General features: G+C 35.0%; 1 protein-coding gene across 3 annotated transcripts; it reads right to left on the bottom strand.

The window, feature by feature from the left end:
• Positions 1–367: 367 nt before the first annotated feature.
• Positions 368–23,411, bottom strand: LOC106164136 (ATP-binding cassette sub-family G member 4). Of its 3 annotated transcripts, none has more exons than XM_013541937.2 (15): positions 23,084–23,411; positions 21,769–22,442; positions 11,113–11,230; positions 10,600–10,789; positions 8,571–8,716; positions 7,478–7,601; positions 6,750–6,864; positions 6,166–6,458; positions 5,486–5,503; positions 3,395–3,493; positions 3,066–3,234; positions 2,601–2,701; positions 2,237–2,392; positions 1,839–1,957; positions 368–1,486 (listed from the first exon to the last, which is right to left on the bottom strand). In XM_013541937.2, exons 2-15 carry the CDS (start codon positions 21,998–22,000, stop codon positions 1,261–1,263), a joined length of 2,106 nt encoding a protein of 701 aa, XP_013397391.2. In that variant the 5' UTR covers positions 22,001–22,442; positions 23,084–23,411; the 3' UTR covers positions 368–1,260. The 3 variants fall into 3 exon arrangements, with proteins under 3 accessions (XP_013397391.2, XP_013397392.2, XP_013397393.2); XM_013541938.2 differs by having other exon boundaries at positions 23,079–23,411; XM_013541939.2 differs by lacking the exon at positions 5,486–5,503 and having other exon boundaries at positions 23,084–23,410.
• Positions 23,412–23,800: the final 389 nt, after the last annotated feature.

Consider the following 23,800-nt stretch of genomic DNA (forward strand, 5'->3'; position numbering starts at 1 on the left):
AGTCTGTTTGGTAATTCTTACTGCCAGTTAAACAGTTTTTTTGTGAAAATTTAATTTTTCACATATTGGCATTTTCAAGGTGTAACTTTGAAGTTCCACGGGCTTGAAGACCCATGCTAGTCACATTTTCTGAAAATCCATGTATATTTTATTATTAAAAATTGACGGTCATTATGCTGTTAACCATTATGTAATATTGCATCAGAATAGAAGAAAACACAATTTTGGGTGCTGCTTGAGCATAATTAAAATTTGATGTTGAATTTGCAGTTTAACATAATGTACTTTTGCATCAGAATTGACAGTAGCCTATTTTGTGCATAGTTATTTCCTGTTTTTTGTCTGTACATTTGACAGCTTTGCTGCCTTGTTTCAAAATATCTGTCATTTTGATAAAATCAGCTGCATGAGATGATACCAATTGTGGGTAAACCAGAATGTTGTCAGCTGTTTCAATGGTTTCATGAAATGGCTTGAAATGATAACCCAAGTTGCACTTTACGTAGAACCATAAAGGTTGCTTTCCTCCATTTTTTTCAGTCTTTCAACCAAAATCCTAGAGCAAATTGTGATTGTCGTAATAATAATTCTACCATTGCCCATTTAAATATGTCAGCCACTTGTTTTGTAGTTACACAAGATATATTGTGACTTTTTTAATTGTGAGAAATGTCCCTAGGGCTTTTCCAGTCATCCAAGATGAAAGTATTTCATCTGGGCTGATACCCTTGGAACTTCTATTCAAAAATCAAATCACTTGCTCTACACTTCTTGTTGCAGAAGTGACTTTCAAGTAAGTTCCTGACCAGTCACCAGTCACATCCTAGATAATCAGACTTTTCTGAACAAGCCCCTTTTACCAGCTGTTTCTGAAATTCAATGTGAATGCCACATATACAAAAAATAATACCCCATATATGGTGCAATCTGTAGCAAATGATCACCACTGCAGATCCTCAGATATCCTAGGGATGGTACCCAAAAAGCCAAGGGGTACCATGAAACCTGCATCATCTTCACATCATCATCATCATCATCTTGGATACAGATACAGGCATTCTTTCCGCTGCAATGACCAACTTCTGACACAAGTTCTTATTATCTTTTCAATATTGTGCTCTTTGTGTAAATGCTCCATATTAATATTTCACATACATAGTGCCAGAGCTTAATGTGGCCAATACAGTACCTTGAATATATTTTTTATATTTCTAAATAGAATTTTGTGGGTGAGGACTCTGACACTAAAGGCTTGTCATGTCAGCGTTGGGCTTTCACTTTCCACATAAGTACCAAGTAGCACAGCACCCTCAAAATCACAAAGAAAACACAAAGCACAACAAAATCAATCCAAAACTTGGCATCCTCGACGTCCATCTCTTTCAGAATGTCTGCTGGTTTGTCCAGAAAACACATCTCTTTATCACAGTCTAGTTTCTCTCTGTCAAACCCATACACTGCATGCAGGACACCTTCAAAGGAGTAACTGGAATGCAAGGGGAAACCATTAAAAACTCAGTTTTATTTCTTGTTTTATTTCTTGAGCAAAGGAATGATTGAGACTGGCAATGAATAAAGCAGAGAAGAAAGGTAGAAAGACTTGTTTAAAGGTGAAGATTGGGTCTTCTTAGACAAAAACTAGTTTCTTCCAAAATTTGAAAACTGTTGCAATAATGGCTGTTATACAGTACATCTTAACAGGACTGTTAATCAAGTACACATTACACAACCAGTATTCTGATGTTAAAAGAACACCTATGCCATTTTTATGACTTCTACTACTTATGTAAATATATATCTAGTAAGTCATCTTTACCAATGCCACTAATGAGACTTACCGTATATAGGAGGAATAAGACAGCCACTGTAAATATTTTGGTATAGTGTCAAAGTTGACAAAAAATCCACTAAACAGTAGTATAGGGATTGCTGTGATTGGTCCTAGAAAAACTGCAACCTATAAATAAAAATAAAAAATATTGTCAGCTGCTTTTGCATAAAACACATGAGGTGCTAGAGCCGGATTCTAAACTTGGATCCTAAAGTTGCCCTTCCCCATACCTTCATTTTTTCTTGAAAGAAAAAAAAGAAGAGCTAATAGAGTCATACAACTATTACAAGAATGTGTGACACTTTTCAAAGACAGATTTTTACCCCATGTCATACCCTCTCTGTACCACCTTCCCACCTGCTCCAGCAAAATTTTAACCTGCCATTATTGATACACATGTAGTACCTGTAAAGACGTGGCTGCCCCAATCAACAGTCCAGTAGATTGCGCCACCAGTGCCGTCTGTGTAGATAACGTCAAGAACATCACAAAGCGCACAAAGTCATTGGGCTGGTTGGTCATCCAGTATACTATACTGCCATAGACCAGGGGGAATATGATCTGAAAGACAAGAAATCTTATATTCAGTACGTTACATTTTCTACACATGCAATGCACTACACTGCTACTGACCATAATCTGGAATACAAATATGGTGATAAATGTCCATTCAAAATAAAATTGCTGTTTTATAGTGTGTCATGTCAACTATACATAGCATTTTTTTCTATTTCTTTTAATATGTATTCCATAATTTTTATCCTCTCACCTGAAAAGGCATATCAGCCATGGTCTTGGCCCAGTAGTAAGCTTTCAGACTGTACCAGTAGTTGAGGTGTTCTCTTACAAATACAGCCATCTCCATAGGGACTGGAACAGATCGTGAATATCATGAGCTTCAATGTTTCTTGACATGGATTTCACACAGGACTACTTAACTTTTCATACAAATTCTACAAACAAACTTTGGTATGATTTCCAATCTACATAATTTTTCCATAAATATAAATATTATGTGAAACTTTTATTAAAATAATTTGTCGGGCTTACTGTCTCTGAGACAATTATAGTATCAAATGTCTGCTAGCTTGATCTGGGACAAATCTCCAAACACCCCCTGCTGAGTGGGTGTAGACCAAGGGCTGGTCTTGTCAGTAAAGAAAATCTGGGAAAATTTCACCTGAGGTGCCCCATGTTCTAACTCTGGTGCACCAAGCACATTGTGTATACCTACATGTTAACACTGTTGGCATCAGAGCTGTGAACATCAAGAACAGCATACAGAAGAACAGGCAGCCAGCGTTGTTGAACACTTTACTGGCCTCATTGCCAATCCCTAGATACAGGAGACCAATCAGAATTCCAACGGTGAGATGGGACAGAAGGCGTAGACGGGTTAGGGTCTGAAACACAGAAAATACACTGTTATAACAACTGTGTGTTTATGGCAGTTTTAAAATTGCTTCTTACTTTAATAAATCATAACAGGAAATAACAGGAAACAAATAACAGGAAATAAATAAATAAATAAATAAATAAATGAATAAATAAATAAATACTTACTGTGTCTCTCATTATGGACATGAAAGTTCTGATGAAGAGAATGCGAAACTGGGTGAAGGAACTGGTGGCAAATGTGTGGCGCTCACCAGGGCCAAGTTCCTGAAAGAATAAATTAACTCAAATTAACATCCTGACTTCAGCTTCAAAGGTGCACATGAAGCATTAGTACCAGCCATATGTACACACCACTGGTTGAAAAGCATGGCAATCAACAGAAAATCGCACCTTTAAACTAAAGAGCATAAAATAAGCCTTAAATGAGCAAAGTATTAACAGTAGCAAAAATCTGTAATATCGGAGCACACTCACTTCAAAGTAAAATATAATTTATTATCTCATCTTTCAGAAGAAACCAAACAAAGTAACATTAAGGGTTGGCAATATCTTGTGTGAATTTTTTAAATGACTTCTGACCATCAATTGTTCAACAAACACAAGTATCATGGTAGTATTTCTGTGCACCTTGAAAAAGTGTCAAGCTGTGGACATGCACAGTTTTAAGGCATTAGTTGACCCAGCTTATGTCACAGCATTAAGGTAATTAAGGTAATGTTAATCTCTTTTGCTAACCAGCATAGTCACATACCGCTGCCAATATTTCAGAACTCAAAATGTACAGACTTACTGAAATAAAAAGATAGACTAATACGTGAAAACTGGAGGACTGATACTCAAAATTACACAGAGAATGGATAAAAGCATGAATTTGCAAAGATTCATAATGGCACTTAAATTCATACAGAGAAGATAATGTAAAAAGCTTAAATCAACAGTGTTTTTTAACAAGAAAAAGTTTTACTGGTTCCGCAAGCAGTTATTATGAACATTTTCTGTGGAGTATGGATCTAATTTTCACGAATATTTTTCAATATTTAAGTACTATTCTTAGTCTTTTTTTTTTGCATAAGTATGAACAATTCACAAAGTTTTGACATTGCTATGACAATAAAATTACTGCACATTTTACCATGTTTTTTTAAAATAAATTCAAAACTTGATACAAATTCACTTATGCCTTTCATATTTTTTTCCAACTTTATTAAGTAAACTGCTTGTTTCTCGCACCATATCAAACTATTGCCAATAAATAACCATGTGGTTGTCAGTATAAATACCAGTCTATATTGTTACCCATCGTCACCAATAATTAGTTAATAGTGTGTAACTGTCAACCACCCTTAGACCAGGCTACAAAGCTATCCATCCTTTATAATAATTCATGTTTTACCACCTAATTAATGTTTAACTCTAAACCTGTTACAAACACACTTAAACTCACTAGCCTTTGATCTTTTTCAGTTCCATCGCAAATACTTGTTTTTGTTTTAGGTTGACTCCAGAGGAGAAATTAACTTTGTATATAATATCCCAGCTGGCTATGTGATTTTAGCTTCTAAACAGAGAAAGCCAATCTAAGGGCACTTGTTTTCAATTACCTTTATAACAGCAGCTGTTGCTAAGACAACGGGGGAGGATTAGCTCAGTTTCTTATCATTTGAAATTGCAATCACGATGGGCTGAGATGGCATGGTGCTAAGTTATGCTATCCCAACTGGACTAGAAATACATCTTCATTTCTAAAATTATTCCAGGCTATAAATTCTCAAACCAGTGCACAACCCTTACAAACCAAAGATCATTTTGGATTCTAGAATGAACTAAATAGGGCACACATTCAGGACTCGAACATAAGTCTTTAAGAAGTTAGTAAATAAAATAAATGTTAGGTGCACTTAATGAATCAAGCGACAACTGCACGCATGGGGCACCTAAACTCACACATGTAAAATATATGCAAACAAATTGTCTCACCCAGCACAATGGCACACTGTCAGCTGTCACAACTACCACAATGAAGTATTAGTTGGCAGCAAAGAAAATGCTCATCCAGAATATTTCTAAGGCATCTCATAAGATATTTCAGGCACACAAATACCAAATAGTTTTTTATCACAATCATTCTTAAGTTTTTTTCTAAGAAAAAAGTCTGTAAAAACAATGATAAATGAGAAATAAGAGTAGTTCTGAAAGTCCAAGGCTGAACCTTTATGAGATGTCTTGAAAACCACCTATTATCAAGAGATTTATTACCTCATCAGAGCTACTGTCCTGAGAAGAAAAAATAGCAGAAGAAAGACATTAAATATCTTAAAAAGATCAGCAGAAGATTTAGCACCAAAAATTTTGTTTTTTAATTGTCACTTGGAATGAACATATGCAAGAAAAAAATAGAGTTATGCTTGAAAATAATGCATATTCACACACTGCAAACAGAAACTTCCTTTACCATATAATTAACAAATTGATATATATATATTCACTCTGATACCTTACAAGTATATTAACCAGTGGTTGGTTATTGGGTACAGCTAAAGAAAATACCACCGCTTCCAGGACATTCAATGCCAATATGCACATGAAGCTCCAAACAATATTTTCAACCAATTTCAGTTCCATAATTCACATAATGCACCTAATCTACCTATAATTCCACATTAAATGGCACGCTCAAATTTAAAGATCTCAATCAAAACAAAAGATAAAAGTGCATTCACTGATACAGAGGGGAATATATATATCTCATGCAAGCAAATCAATATGTGATGATTTCTATTGGGATTACACTTTCCGTTTTCAACTTTCAAGGCAAAAAATGTGCTGTGAAATGTCACAAAATCACATATGGTTCATACATAACCAAAACTATCATCAATTAGGGATAAATTGAAAATCATTGCCCATACAAAAATACATGCAGGCAAACATCTCACCTCCTGTTTCTGCCCGCAGCAGCCATTTCGGGGCAGGTAGGCATCCGGGCAGCCATTGCCATTGATGATGATAGCACCATTGTTGCCTGTCATGCCTGTGGTCTCCGTGCACTTCAAGTCATCTTCGTCCTCACCAACCGAGGCTATCTTGTCACTGATCTGTTTGATGGTGTGGTCATCGGTCATTTTAGTGAGGTCATCAGGATTCTGGAACCGTTCACATTCACCATTTTTTGTGGCCACAACGAGCCCAGGGACCCTGTCTCCATATTCTCCACAGGCAACCTCCATTACTGAAATGTTCAATATTTGGTTAACTGACACAAATAAATGTGTGAAAGCCTTCAGTAGTCATTTATTGTGTTAGGTGTGACAACTGGATGTGACATGTCAGATTGTGATTCTTCACTTTGGAAACATTGTACACTCCCATAAGATGACATGAAAGGAAGAAAGAATGAGAAAAAATGCATTCTTAGAAAGCTATGACATGAAAGTACGAAAGGAAGGGAGAAAACCTTTTCTGCAAATGTGCAAAAAAATTTATGACATGCCATAATCAAAATGCACTGTCTCTTACATACCGAAATCTGCTGGGTTGTGAAACTGTGGACACACCAGCGTCTGGGCTCTGAGATATGGCACCAGTCCTGGTACATTGCCACGGTATATACACTGCCCATCCGCCAGTAGATAGAGCTGTAAACATAGCACATAAAGGTCAGGATATGAACAATACATCACTCATGATAAAACGATGGTGTTTGATGATGTACACAGTTATGCTATACACTTTTATATTCAGATATTTGCATGGTGTTGGCCGTTACACAAAATAGTCAACGGATCATCAAAATACACTGAATATACATACATGACAATCCAACATGTATAAGCATCACAAAACATTTATCAGTCTGTGGTTTTCAGACATCAAATGTTGGATATATTATTCATATTCGTATATATTATAAGCAAACTGGGTCATGACAGTTGAATGACATTTCAACTGTGTCCACATTAACAATTAGGGTTCCCAGTATTTTATGGAAACAAAACCCCCAGACTTTTCCCTGATATTTTCCAGATGGAAGTTAGAAATTCCAGGATAATAATTTTTTACCCGTTTCTTGCTTTAAAATATCACTTATTCTCAGGATCTATTTTCCATAGCTTTTGATAACAGAGGCGTACAAATGATAATTTTCGGGAAAATTACTCATTCATACTGTTCAAATTTGTTGAGTAATTAAATAATTACCCTTATCTCTGAGACTCAGGATGTTAATCATAAACTGTGGACTATTCTTACCTGGTCAAACATTTCAAATAGCTTAGCACTGGGCTGGTGGACAGTGCAGATAATGGTATGGCCAACTTGAGCCAGAAACTTCAGTAAGGAAATACACTGAAAGCAGGAGGCACTATCCAGGCCACTGAAATAGACATTTTGGAAATTAAAGTTACATCATCGAAAGTTAACACATTTTGTTTGCGGCAATTAATTATTTTATGATCATCATCAATTTAACATAACTTTTATACTTCCCAAAGCATTTAACTTGTTTGGCTTGAATAAAGTCAATCTAGGATTTACATAGAACATGATTTGCAAGTATAAAACAGGTGTGTTTTGAATAGTATTAGTAAGCACATGAAGGTCATTTTTTCATTTTGTAACAAATCCTTATACAGCATATGAAAAGGCTCCTCTATTATTGGAACTTTATCTAAATATTTCCACCTGTATAAATAACCTCCAGAGCTTTAATACAGTATTTTTTACACTGCATGATTTAATTTATTTGATACACCTATTTCACTGTCTGTTTCTTAACATCAAATGACTATGCATTATATACAGCATATTAAAAATGGAGGAAAGACAAAGCTGTAATAACAATTTTTTTACCTGTATTTTGATATTAAAATATGAACACTCTCCCTTTACTACTATGTGTCATAAGGGGTATGATACCCATCAGAAAATCAATACTTGCACTCATAAACATGTCTCTGATTTCCACTGTATATTGATTATTCTTTAGTGCTGCCAGAGAAAACGGGGACAATGAGCAGCTTGAGGTGTGCTTATTACAGGCTGTTACTGGGGTAAATTACTGCCAGGATAATAGTTTCCTTGTCATAGATTTTAGTCTTTAACCCTGTGTAGCCTGAGAAATACCCTGGTGTGCCTTGTTTCAAAAATAGGCATGCGCGCAAGCATACCCACACATAAAAACAAACATCCACCAAATGCACGTGTAAGCACACACACACACACACACACACACACACACACACACACACACACACACACACAGAGAGAGAGAGGGGTGCTAAAAAATATTCCTTTCTGACCTCCACTGAATAATAAATGAATGCGACTGTTTTACCCTCCTCACCTTGTGGGCTCATCAAAGTACATGATGGGAGGGTTGTTGACCAGCTCCAGGGCTATGGACAGCCGCTTCCTCTGTCCACCAGAGAGGTTAGTGACTCGTGTCTTCTTACTGTCTATCAGGCCCAGGGTCTCTAAAATGTCGTCCACCTGTGAAAATACGTTTTGTCTTAACGCTCATTTTTTTAAAGATTTATTCATTTAAATTCATGAAAAGTAACATTCAATTTAATCTGGATAATCTAAGAATGCAAAATGCACAATGATCAAATATGACAATATGCAACAATTATAATATACTGGCATGGTGCAGTACTTCTTTTAGCTTATTAGATATCTAGATAATTGTTTCAATAACATATTTTGAAGAAATGAAAAAGGCACATCTAGTTTCCAATACAAGCCTGACAGAGGCTCTCCTCCACTACACATAATACTCCCATGAACAATTTCAACATTATTCAGGGTTTAAGATAAACAAAAAATGAAACACATACTTGTTCACCAGCTGCTACTACAATAAAACAGTATTGAGATTCAGGGTGGTAAAGCATGCTGGTTCATAAATATTCTACACAGCTAGTCCTAATTTCCTCAAATCAGAACAAACAAAAGTATTGATGCTGCCATAAATATCTCTTCTTTCACTGAACATATCTCCTTAGACTACAAGGGCCATGCAATTCAGAGTGAACATGCTGAAAACATTTGGTTAGCAGATTCTCACACCAACTCCTGCTGAACATTCTTACCGAGTTATGGTGTCATTGAGTGTGTTTTTTTGGTATTATTGACCACTGGTATGAACCACGATATTGCAAAAGGGGTAATGTAGGGTGTGGGTAGCAAAAGGGTTCCACTTGAAATTTCTGCATGCAAAAAGAATCTGGGGAAGATGACAAAATGGAGAGGATCTATCCTAGAAAATATTTGTTCTAGTGAATACCTAGGACTCAATTGAATTTCTGCTCTGGTGAAACCCAAGTCAGTCTTCCTTTCAGTGTTTTTTTATTATGCCTTTCTTTTTACTTATCTATATCCACCTTGGACAGAGGTAAAATCTAGTGTAGTCCTACACTATAATACTGAATAGTCTGTTTCAAATCATTCTATTTCTGATCACAGGTTTATCTCCACTGCATGCTGCATATGTGGCAATGATTTATCTCTAGCCAGTAGGTAAACATGTCTTCATTAAATGTTTCAATGAAATGTCCCAGGAGATCCCTCAGGAAATTATATGCTCAGGTGTGCTTGGTTCATGTTTGCACATATAGTCAGTCGAAAGTTACTACTAGTACATATTTATACTTTCTCTCTTTTTTTTATTTTTTGCTTATCACAAATTCATAAAACATCCTTTTTATCACTATCAAGCCACTGCCTAGGGGGAAATTAATTACAACATTTGTCAAAATCAAATATATCCTTGCATGGCCGTAGGATGCTTGCTAAATTGATTTCATCTGGATTATCAGGACCATATCTGTCTGCTTTTCTAGACAATATCCGTCTACTTTATCTATTTTTCCTGAGCCATTATAACCCACCCTGGGTTTCATGCTTCCAAGCTGGGTAGAGGAGGAAATCAGGACATCAGTTTGAAAAACTTCGTTGATTAGTTACAGAAATGATATAGAAAGCATTTGCATATTGCGTTAATTGGTGCCAATTATTTGCAAATAGATGAAGCATGGAATTTGCTACAGCAAATGATAAACAGCTTGAAAATTGTAGTGTTTTGAACACTATTTTAGGATAATGTTATTATTAGTTATGCGAACAAATAATAACATTATCCTAAAATAGTGAAACACTACAAAAACATCACTTGAAGTGTATTTGTTGAGTTGTTGATATTATAAATGCAGAATATATTACCATTTAAATATGTATCAAACAAAGAAAAATCTTTATCACAATGGAAATTCGTTAAAAAATATCTCATGAGCATCATCATAATCATGTGCCCTGCTTAACAGCAATTTGGTGATCAAATGTCTCTGTCTTATTATTATTCTTTATATACCAACCTTTTGTTTCTTCTCTGCCACTGTCATTTTCTCTGTTAGTTTGAGATTGGCACTGCACATCATGGACTCCTCCACACTTAGATGAGGCAAGAGGTGATCATCCTGCATGATGTAACAAGACATCTTGCGGAAATTGCGCAGGACCCTCGGCTTACCATTGACTAGAATTTCTCCAGTGACAGATTTTGTCCTAAAAAAATGTAGGAATACTGAATGATATGCATAATACTGGTAATGCTGAATTACCCTTGGTTTATACAAAAGAATAAATTTAAGATAATCATCACTTAATAACAAATTTCTTGTTTATATACAGATGTGTATTAATTTCTGTATAATCAAAAAGTAAAATGTTTATCAGATCTTAAAAGTCAATTATAAGCAAATTACCAGCAAAAAACTTTATAAGCAAATCAAAACCCATCTCAAACCCACAACATATTCAAAACATATCAATGGCCAACCCATAACTAACCCAGATGTCCTTTAACATATATCACATAAACCACCCACCTGTAACCCGCCAGGATATTCAGTAAAGAAGACTTTCCAGCCCCTGAAGGCCCCATCACTGCTGTCAAGTTCCCAGCCTTGAATTTTCCAGATATACATTTCAGTATGGTTTTGTAACCTGGAAAGACAAAACATGTTTCTGTGGTAGTGGTATATAAAAGTTGTTTGGTAAGCCTGGAAGGAGAAATATCTGAAAATAAGACATGAAACTGTTTTTTCATATTTTGTTCCCTGGGAAGATCAGGAGACTTGAATTAAAAAATACATATTACTAAGTAATAGAATAACCTTTACTAGTACTGACATCACACCATGAATAGAATACGAATACTCTTCATGAGATATGAGAGTATACAAATGGCAATCAACCTAAATAGCCTGTAATGAGTGGCAACATACAAAAACAATATAAAGTTTGCCATCAATTTTCTATGTGACAAGGCATATGGAAATTCCTCCGTCATTTTTCACCAATATGTTACCAATTTTGTCTAGAAAACAAGTAATTTGGCAAAAAATGGAAGTCAGAAAAGGCTCCAGATAACCATTTCAGATATAACCCTTTACTATAGTTAATATGATATCAAATCCAATGTTACTTTTTTGAGTACATGGTAAACACCAATGATGCACATATATGTAAATAAATATTTGATAGCAATGTGTACAATGTTTCACCTCTTATACAGATTACAAAACTACATGCTCTAGCAAAAGTATATGTCAGATTTTCAATGGTCTTGTTACATACATCAACTTTTTATAGCAATTCTGCATTCTGGCCTTGTCATTTTGTTATGATGGTAGTTTCTTTTTACAGTAACATATAATAGAACACTGATAGCATTTGGTCTTCAGGCATCATTCTTTGTGAAAATGTGTATTTCAATAGTTTCAAACACAATAGTGTTGTCAGTGCAGTGTAATTTCCATAGTTAAGTCAGTCACCGACCTTGAGAAAGGCAGGAATTTCTGTCAATGGTAGAGCATTGAGAAACCACTAATAGGTCTGCTTGTGGTGAAATTAATGTGACCACATCATTCCTATAGATTGAACCTACTGGTAAATTATCACAAGTTCACAAGGTGGAATGCACTGCAAATACATACATATTTTTTTTCAAAAACACCTGCTGTAATATTTCTGTGAACCACCAAACATTCTGTTATATAAGCATAACTTGAAAGCACTTTTAAATATTTTACTTCTCATATTAATCACTTTGTGGAATTCTTACTTTTATCTGCTAGTAATTTATGTTAAGTACTTGTTTCCGCTAAGATTTATCTTAAATGTGAAGAATTTGCAACTATACATATTGATTAAGAGCTAGCACAAAACAGAGAGAGAGAGAGAGCGTGTTTGAGGGGGAGAGGGAGGAAAAGAGAAAGGAGGAGGAACAGACAGTATAAGGGAGAGGAATCAGAATATCATAATAACATTAACCCTTGAGCAATGAATGAAACACTGAGGAAACACAATCAGACAGCCGCCAAGAAAAGTATAGTACATTTAACCCAACTTCACACCTGTGTTTTGTATTAACTGGCGGAAAAGGTCAGAACCCAAAACCAACAGCTTCCCTGATGGTATGCTGGCTGGGAATAGAACTTCATGCAGCCAGAATGGAAATTTCAAGCAAACTCCCGAGGAACCTTTCACTGCAATCAGTTATTTTTAGTCCGAGACAGTACTCTAAACATAGCTCAGACAGAGAAAATCAGTCTAAATACATTTTCTTAATTTTATTCTCTGAAGTTCTAATTTTCAAAGGAAAATTAAATCACCTATTATTAGATAGAGTGTTGGCTCAATCTCACCAACTTCCTTCTCTCTCTCTCTCTCTCTCTCTCTCTCTCTCTCTCTCTGTCGAGCCAATTAATGTACAGCCAGTGTTATTACTGGCCATTATGAAATTTCTGAACAACTGGACCAATTAACAGGCTCAAAAGTCTTAGACCAGGGAGACTTAAGACCAATGAAATTTTGGGCTAATCATCCTCTGGTATTGTGACACAGGTGAAATTTTGGAGAACACTATCATGAGTCCATAAAATTGAGTTGCATAATGGAATATTCAACTTGACATGCTTCATTTGGATGTTTTCCCTTATACTTTTTACAAGTACTACTATGGGGTCATTCCATATCAACTCATCCAGCGAGGGTACCCTCCATCAAGAAACTTGCTGATTTTCACATATTTTGTAGATATTATAGGGACTAGAAAAAACCTAAAATTTTAGATTGAGATCTCAACTGGTTTCAGAATTATGACTCTCCAAAGTTGGGCCCAGCTGAGGGCTTGCTGTGCCTCACATGGATCTAGGTCATGGTGACCTAGTTAAGAAAAACACTATAACAATAGTTCTTCATATCCCATTGCTTTGCAGCTTTAATGACTTTATATTTTAACATTTCAGGAATCCAACTATCATACTGAAAATGGTCTGGCATAATTAAAATGCACTTAATTTTAACTTTGAACAATCCTTGTCATTTTTTAAAAATGAAGGACACCCCACCTTTTTAATCTCATTTTTCTCAATGTCTCCAAGCAGACAGGTGTTTTTGCTTTATGTCATTTGAAAGAGGGGGGTTTGAACTTTAAAGTGAAAGTGTTAAATCAATTTGTATATTTTGGAGACAAAAATAATAATGCATTATTAAAAAAATGTGTGATCTGGGCTATTGCATGAGCACTGATGCAGAACAGTGTACTTTCAGACACCCAAATTTATGAATTTTCACATAAGTTTACTTATTATCTTAGAATTAATTTCCTACAATGTTGTTAAAATGTGAAGTATTTTTAAACATGAAAAAAATTAACTAAATTAGAAATGCCCCCCCCCCCCGCCCCGTACTCAATCCAATATAATGTCCACCACCATGACTTTCTTTCATATGCCATTTAAAAAACCCTTGCATTAATTTATAAGAATAATTTTTTATTATTATTTTTTTTATTGACACAATTTTTTTTATTGTCATGAATACATGACAATACAAAAACAAACAAACACTCACTCACACACTCACACATAAGAGATGTTATACCATATAACACTTTTTAATTAATTACATCGTCGTATGCTAAATATTCAAATTGAAAATAACTTAATTATATTTGAATTGTACTGACAGATTGACTTATCTGTTTTCACCAGATATCTAAGCGATGAAATCAAACCTCCTAATGTTGGTTTACCCTGTGAACATCTTCTTAAATAAATATAAAATTTAAATTGTAACATAATGAGATTAATAATTGGAGAGAGACTCGTAGAGCCAACTAAGCAATTCCTTTTTGACACAGGTAGAGTAACTTGAGTATTAGATAATATATATTCTGCCAAGTCGGTCAATAATTTTTGGGTAACCGCACAATTCCAGAATAAATGCTCTGTTGTTTCTTCAGCTCCTTTGCAAAGGGAACATATACTGTTGTCGACCATTTTATATTTGAAAAGCAGTGAATTTGTGGTAAGGATATTATGATTAATTCGAAATTGGAACCAGTGAAGCTTTGAGTCTTTTGTTATTGTAAAAGGAAGTTCAAAAATCTTCGGGCATTCATTTTCCTCCAAATTTAACAACTCCTTCCATTTATTCATACCTTTTAACATCTCAAGAACACCTACTTTACTTAAAGTTTTATAATAAATCTTTGAGCCTTTTGAACAACCTGACAGCAACAATATATGATCAAGAATTAAAGGAGTGGCCATTTTACTTAATTTTTCAGGAATACCACCAAGCCATTCTTTTATGGCTGAGTTAATTCCATGGTTTTCGACAAAATTTGTGTCAATACCGTGGATATCCCTGAAGCAGTGAAGTCATAGAACTCTCCAGAGTCTAGGAGTAGATCCTAAACAAATCTTATGTTTTTGTCATACCACGATGTATGACTTATTGCAAGATCAACGAGTGATCAGTTCTAATTCATTGGAGCATAGCGAAGGTATAAGAAAACTAATTGCCATTTTATTCTTATAAATTAATGCAAGGGTTTTTTAAATAGCATATGAAAGAAAGTCATGGTGGTGGACATTATATTGGATTGAGTACGGGGGGGGGGGGGGGGGGGGGGGGGGCATTTCTAATTTAGTTAATTTTTTTCATGTTTAAAAATACTTCACATTTTAACAACATTGTAGGAAATTAATTCTAAGATAATAAGTAAACTTATGTGAAAATTCATAAATTTGGGTGTCTGAAAGTACACTGTTCTGCATCAGTGCTCATGCAATAGCCCAGATCACACATTTTTTAAATAATGCATTATTATTTTTGTCTCCAAAATATACAAATTGATTTAACACTTTCACTTTAAAGTTCAAACCCCCCTCTTTCAAATGACATAAAGCAAAAACACCTGTCTGCTTGGAGACATTGAGAAAAATGAGATTAAAAAGGTGGGGTGTCCTTCATTTTTAAAAAATGACAAGGATTTTTCAAAGTTAAAATTAAGTGCATTTTAATTATGCCAGACCATTTTCAGTATGATAGTTGGATTCCTGAAATGTTAAAATATAAAGTCATTAAAGCTGCAAAGCAATGGGATATGAAGAACTATTGTTATAGTGTTTTTCTTAACTAGGTCACCATGACCTAGATCCATGTGAGGCACAGCAAGCCCTCAGCTGGGCCCAACTTTGGAGAGTCATAACTCTGAAACCAGTTGAGATCTCAATCTAAAATTTTAGGTTTTTTCTAGTCCCTATAATATCTATAACATATGTGAGAATCAGCAAGTTTCTTGACGGAGGGTACCCTCGCTGGATGAGTTGATATGGAATGACCCTATGGTTCAATAACTTACAAAGAGAAACTGCTGAAAAAAGTAATTTCCAACTATTATTCATGCCAAAAATAGATTTATCTTTTTCAAGCAATGTTGAATCCTTTGTTACTCTTTCTTTTCACATGACTTTCATAAATGTCAAAGACTGTTAAATCATACTTTCTTAAAAAAAAGTAATTTCCAACTATTGTTCATGCCAAAAATAGATTTATCTTTTTCAAGCAATGTTGAATCCTTTGTTACTCTTTCTTTTAACATGTCATTCATAAATGTCAAAGACTGTTGAAACATACTTCTTAAAAAAAGTACTTCAGGAAAAAAATCTGGATTCATTATTTCGACCTTTATGGCACAGCACGGGCACAATCATATCAGGAGCCTGTTTAATGAACAAACTGAAGCTGAAAATTGCCCCCTGCAATAATTGCGAAGAATTTCTGCAGTTTGCATTCCACAAATAAAATCTAAATGGTCTCGTCTTGTTTTTACCCACTTCTTTTAACTAAACCCCTTGAGCAAAATTTCGATTGAATTTACCATTGGTTTTTTACACTCCACCGTGACAATAGCCTATTTACATATAAACCCGCCGTACAAGTATTGTGAGCCAATCAATTGTTAAGTACTCCAATACTACAATGTTTACTCAATTTGGTTGATTATCCATATTCATCTAATTCCAGGCGCCCAAAATCGGTAGACATTTTGTAAAACAAAACTAGTCACCTGTCTCACCTTAAACAAAAGTTGTGTAATGGACACCAACTAATGATCTGGTGTCGTGACCATAAAACCCTCATTAGAAAATCGAAGTGCTCAACTTCATTTGCTAAATCTCCATTTCACAAACGGGTTATTTTAGCAAATACCAATGAAATGACAATGCTAGCTAATGCTGTCACTACATGACAACTGTCATAAATTAAACTAGATCATAAACACACAAGGATCCACCTTCCATGTCTAAAGTTTTCAACCTGCATATTAAAGATATGTTGTGTACATTTAATATGTCCCAAAATCATATTTTCATGCCTAAATGTTAAAGTGTAAAGCTACTTATTTATTCCCATTCAGACATTATAAATCTTCTCAAATAAAATCACCTGATGTCCATATTTTCTTCAGAAATGTCAGGGAAATTTTGACAGTTAATTAAACTACTAGTACTTGGAAGTTGTTAGAGCAAATTATTTGATTAAAAGTCACTAAGTGGTTCAAAACTAGTAAGAGCATGCTACGACAGCACCAATTAGTGATTCGTGAATACGAAAAAAACACCTTTTTCAAGAAAAATTAGATTTGGCTCTAAAATTCCACATCTATGCAACCTTTCAGCAATACGGTGACACCAAGGTAACTGAATCTGCAAGTCACCTCAAACCATTTTGAAATTCTGGGTGCCCCGTATCTGAGCAACAGTTCAAGTTTCCGCCAACATTCCATCTGCAGTTGCCAACCTACTTGGCACAAAAAAGTTTAATCAAAGTATGAAAATAATACCTGCATTACCTTACTGGTAGTACATAAATGCAAATTCTTTTATCAGGATTTTACTATGTAATGAAATAACAATATGGTCCTTTCAATTTAACAGAAAGCAGTCTTATCACATGTAATGCTGCCCTCTTAAATTGTTTTACCTTCCAGACAGCTATTTTTTTAATAAACAAAAATAAAATTGTTCACCCAAGTTGCTTTATTTTTGCGAAGACATTCACAACATGAAAAAGAGAGCAAATATCTATTTCTATGAAGTGCACAACTACATCACATAACTAAATCACTTATTGTGTACATATAAACTACTTCACCTTACTGCAATTTTGCTATGAGTATACTAGTAAATGTTATCAACGTTTGTCAGTTTTCAAATTTTAGCTTTCTGTTGAATTCATTTGATCCCCGACTATTAAATTGGATAAAAGTCCCTTGAATATACAATAATACAGGGTGACATAGGTTTTTGATAAAATTTATGTTCATAGCTTTAAGGGTTTAACAGTTAAAATTTGAGCAATCAAAATTACATAAGTTGTACACACACACACACACACACACACACACACACACACGATAACATATTAAACAAAACAACACACAATTACCTCTAAGATTTCATTACAATGCCACAATAAATAATAGTAAATTTAGATAAAAAGAAAAACACTCACTGACAAGTGCTCAAGCAGAGTTAATAAAAAAAACTTTGCTCAATTGGAACAACAAAAACTACAGGTAAGTATCATGTTACCTCTCACTGACAAGGTGATACACAACAATCAGTACAAGCCAAATAAAGGTCAAATTGTCTGGACAGCTAAATTTTCTGGCTTGAAGAAATAGAAAAAGATTGCTTGCCAAAGGCTTAGTATTCCATTATCTCTGAATTTCATCTTTGGACAAATAAAAGCTTTGGCCCTGGGCTGGTGGACTTCTAAGGCTTCCTAGTATGAGTGACCAGTAACCAGTGTTATTTATTGGCCTTATTGCCTTTCTAGATAGCCTGTATCTTTTTAGTTATGAAGCATAAACAACTGTACTGAAAATGTGCTCTTTTTTTAGCAAGAAGATCTAATTTACCTTCACTTTCAGCAATATTTTACACATGAGGAGAAAACTGATTGTAATTTGTTTCAGAAACAAATTATCTACTAGTAGACAAAATAGTACTTCAATTATGTACTAGTACGTGATCAATTTGTCAAATGTAGAGTTGTCTTATTTGGGGGGAAAGCTGGGTACTAATAAGTATGTTTGTCTCTGGTTGTTACAATAAACTTGTCCCACTGACATGGGAATTAAGCTTAGGTTGGAACAGATTTATGGTCTAACCTTCTGAAGGAAATTAAATATCTCCCTTCTTCGGAGTTCTTCCTTTACAAAGCTGAAAAGTCTGGAAAAAAGGGATCTCTTATCTAGTTATCTATAATAATAATGAATGGAATTGTGACTTCCAACAGGATATCTGTGTTACACTAGTTCCTGATACCAGCCAACAATTTTGCTGATTCACAATAAAACAGAAAGACAAACTAAATGCTGTTCAATGAGTCACTGGCACAAGGTGGATATTACACAAGGTCACTGGTGGACAACATATTGCTTTGTTATCTAACTGAGATAAATGATTTCTTGTTTTCAAACATTTGCTACTAATTCTTTTCAAGAGCAAGGAAGACTTTCTTTCAATTTCTTCTTTTTTTTTTTTTTACTTTAGCATGGCATTGTATCTTGAATCTGCAGCTCATTCTCATGGGTAATAAAAAATGACCATTCACTGATAAAAATGTACAGAGAATTAAATTGGTCATTTTTCTCACGGCAATTTGTGTTGGAGACATTGGTGAGTACGACAAGGAAATACCTTGAATATAGATTGATATACTAGTAACCACTGGACACCTGCTGCTGATCACACTATGCTGGTCTGCATAATTTAATCATACCTGAAAAGCACCTGTTCCTTAAGTAACCTTGCAAATGGACAGGTGTCAAAAACAATAGATTGACCCTAATGAAAAAGTCCTACAGGATCCTATAAACTCCTATAGGATCCTATAGGAAATTAGGGAATTTTGGTAAGGAGATGTGCAATACAACAATAACTATCACACAATTTCTCCTACAGGTCATTACAAGTAATATATATATATATATATATATATATATATATATATATATATATATATATATAATATTCTTATACAGACAGCACTTTGACTTTTGTTTAGTTAACATTCTCCAGGAATCCTTTGTTTTTATCTGTGGTCCCTCTCTCCTACTCTCTCTTGAGGACTGTGACAAAGGTAATAAATTCACCACTACCAACATGTACACAAAAGACAAAGAGACTAGTCAGGCCAACTGCTCATTATTCCTGGCAAACTCGTGATTTACAGTTACATCAAACAGCAGGCCACTATCTGAGCCACTTCCCCTTGTCAACCTTTACCTGAGGGCAAGAACCTGACTTATACCTTTACACTACTCTTTTAACTACTCCATTACGCTTAAGGATGTATAAATGTAGCCATTACTGGTCTTGGTAGAGAGAACATCTTGTCAATTTATGAACTGTCATACATAAGCTGTACTTTCCTTTCAATGGGCAGTGACTTTTTTTCCTTTCCCGTTATAGTCTTAACAATTTATTTTGGTGAATGTGAATTAAGTCACCTGAGTCATTTGTTCATGTTTTTAATTACAACTGGTGTTTTATATGCTTCAAGTCATTAATGGAGGAGTTTTTTCATAAACAATGGTTGTAATCAATGCCATTTTATAGTAGTAATACATTAACTTCTGGATTCCACTGGCCTTAACATGCCTTTTCCCACATTTTGTCAGAGAGAGTGACTAAATCCATAGTTTTGCTGGAGAGGTGGGGGGGGCAATGGGTGGGCTAGCTTGGGGCAATGTAGAAGTTGACCAAAGACGGCAGAAAAAGCACCTGCTGTATTATCTTTTATTACCATCAAATTCATCCTCAGAAATCACACATAAAATCGATCCATCATAAAGCTGTCTAGTGCCTACATATATTATGTCCCCTGTAGATGTGGAGATTTCATACCAAGTTGACCCCTTACTTAAGGGTCCCACACTGCTATTATTTCATGAACAGTGCCAAGGTCAAAGTCTACAGAAGAAAACACATTTTCTTTTCTAAAGAGCCCTTAGCCTTTTTCCCCCCTCAAACTTTACTTCCTCAATCCAAATTTAACCCTCCCAACTAATAATACCAAAATAGTACCACATAAAAATGCAGTACTGACAATTTTTGTACATTTAAAATTATTCATCTTTAATTGGGCTTTTTTTTATTACTGAGACATGTTTATTATATCACTAGCACACAGTAGATTGCATGTGAATAAGTCACACAACTTGCCGGTTCAAGGACTCACAATAAGTGAGCTGTCTGGCCTTGTAACACCATATCTAACAACTTTATAGTTCCCTGTCATAAAAATTGTGGAGTCCTTGAACATATGTGAAGCAAACAGCTGGGACAGTCCTGCAGTTTTACATTACAGTTTATTATCTCTACAATTAGATACGGTAAATGGGATAAAGTGTTTGGGTAGAATTGGGGGTCACTGAGTGGAGAAATGGGGGAAAGGGCCAGTGATCACTATTTTTGATCAATAGAATATTGTAAAATTGCCAAAGAAAAAATTATACAGGTGGTCTTTTGTGTGTACACAAACAATTGTGTATAGGTATGTTAAAGAATGTTTGAAAGGAAAGAAATGTACATTTACAGATAAAACCCTGGCATATACAGGTGTGTGTGTGCTTGCATGGTTATGTGCATGTAATTTGTGCACGTGTTTGAGTTTGTATGTTTGTACATTTGCCAGCTGAGGAAGTCATGTGAAAAAGAGGGGCGGGAAGTTTCTTTCAATTTGTTTAGAATAAGAGTGTATGATGGGTTCAAGGTTTACTAATGCATACTAAAAAGCGATATTTATAAATACAGGACGTGCAAAGAGGACAACCTCCTGATTCGTGTAAATTACTATTTTCACAAGATATTATCATTTGCTTGCTACAATGAATTCCACTGTACAGTTATTTCAGAGCCTGAACAGCTATTTTAGTGCCTGCCTGCACCAATACAAATGATCCATGGCGATGCACATGTATACGTATGTATACGTATACACATGTATGAATATACAGAATTACTAATTCAATTTTGGCTCTTCAAAAAAATAAATCTGGTATCACATCCTTAAAGATTTGTAAATTATAATGATTCTTAATATTTAGGACTAATTTGTAACTCAGACAATAATAAACCTTCAATAATTTGGGCCCAAGATCAACTTTCTCTCACCTTTGTTCCTTCCTTCACTGACAGAGTACTGAAGGTCTTTGAATTCTATATCCACTGGTTTCTTTTTCATCAGAGCTATGGCCTTGGAGTTTTCCACTTTTTTCATCAGTCTATATTCCGCTGAATTGACAGAACTATTCCCCACCCTGCTCTGGTCATCTAGCTGGGAAATGGTGTCTTCAAACTCCATAACAGCAGGGACGTGAACTTGAACTGACATCAAATCTGCCATGTTGCTCTTGTTGTGTTACTGTAGTTCAGTAATTTTCAATTTGACATTTAATTTCTTTTTTTTCCTTTGGTTCAAAAATATGTCTTACCAGAGCTGATATTTTACAACAGATGATAAATTATATTGCACTGATTGCATATATACAATAGCATGCTCTGTCATTAAAAGTAATCCAATGGTGCCCACTTAAGCAGAGGAAAGAATATACGATAAATATCCAGTTGCTTCCTTGTAATTAGCAAAATTTCATCAATAACAGTGGCCTTTTTCTATCCTTCTCAGCTCTGTCTTTAAGTATGGCTTTAGTCCCAACTAAGTTATTCTCATATATGCTTCCGTAGCATGCTAATCTACATCAAAGGCTAGGAGCAATTCCTGATCATATCCTATCAAAGATAGCCAGCTTTATAATCCCATAGCTAGGATACGTGGAAGCATCAGCCTGAAACAAAGAAATATCAAGTCATATATGAAGTACATGGTTAGAGTGCATTTGCTAAGCCCCATGTTTTATTTATCATGTAACAAATGTCAATTCAGAGAGGAAGCAATCAACAACAACTTCATATTACTCAATATTTACATTACATCATATTAATACATTTATCATTATTACATAACACATAACATTTATACAGGCTTATATGGATTTGTCTTTGGACTTAAGATTACAATAAACTATAAACTATAAAACAAGGTTGACGTATCAGTTAACCGTAACTCATTGTCTCTCCCCCCCCCCCCCCCCCATCCCTCTCCTCCTGCGTGCTTCGGGGGGGGGGGGGGGGGGACGCAGGGGAAGAACATTTTTCTCTCTTTGTTTCCATATCACGGAATTCATTTCAATTATAATATTGTCAAAATCAGGACTAGGGCTAGGAATTCTCCCCAGTGTAAATACAAAATATGGAGCGAACGGTGAAATCTACATACACAACATTCACTGTCGATTTCCATGGCTGACGTCAGCCTTTACTTGTTGAGACAGATCGACAGATTAAATACTCGAGCTTTTAAAAAAGGTGACTCAAATAACAACAGTCAAGGACATTACCATGAAAAAGACGAAATATGTTACCTTACCTCCTAACGTTAAGTTGATGCCTGGGTACATATATGTTGTAGCTTTGGACTAAATATCCCGCCTTGGCTGGACTCTCAGCTGCCGTGTCTGTCACTTCATCGTGGCAAATAAATCTAAACTCCGTGCGGTAGAATCTTGAATCAATCTTGCTGAATAATAAATATTTTATCCTAGTTGCAGTTCAAGCTGTAGCGAAGTTACTGGTCTTGGAATCCAATTCCAAAACCTTGAACCATTGTCCTTGTGTTAATATGTATTATTGTTGCTTTGTGTACTGCCAGTCTGCTTCGTGTGGAAATTGTGGCCATAAAATTATTGATGAATACATTAAAGAAGACGGCACGTGATTGGTTGTTTGCGTACCCTCTCGCGCTGTGTTACAGTTACAGGTGAAATGAAATTGGATATTGTGCCTTTTGAATGCTTAATCTTGCCGTTTTATTTTGGTTTATGTTATAAGAGATTAAATTTCGTGTAAATAAATGTGTGCACATTTAAATAAAAATTATGCAAGAGAAAATTCTTTTGTTCTGACATTACAAAATAGACGCAGTGAAAGTGAGTCTGGAGAAACGAAAATAAAATGACTTTACCCAATTTTATAGTTATCCATAGCTTAAGCATTATGTCTTGTTTTTAGTTGTTAATAAATTGTAAATTGTAAAAAGAATATAAAAAGATCCATCTTGTAACTGAGTGTGTATAATCATCTTGAC

The sequence above is a fragment of the Lingula anatina genome, chromosome 7, assembly GCF_051362555.1.
Source record: "Lingula anatina isolate TDL-2025a chromosome 7, LinAna3.0, whole genome shotgun sequence".
Classification (NCBI taxonomy): Eukaryota; Metazoa; Brachiopoda; class Lingulata; order Lingulida; family Lingulidae; genus Lingula; species Lingula anatina.

What these genes read in the sequence shown, in the direction of transcription:
- LOC106164136 (XM_013541937.2), bottom strand. Translation starts at nt 22,000, where the DNA reads ATGGCAGATTTGATGTCAGTTCAAGTTCACGTCCCTGCTGTTATGGAG. An exon ending in TGTCCATAATGAGAGACACA is followed by an intron (nt 3,235 to 3,394) that starts GTAAGTATTTAT and finishes TCTGTGTTTCAG; the next exon opens with ACCCTAACCCGTCTACGCCT. An exon ending in TCTTATTCCTCCTATATACG is followed by an intron (nt 1,487 to 1,838) that starts GTAAGTCTCATT and finishes CTTGCATTCCAG; the next exon opens with TTACTCCTTTGAAGGTGTCC.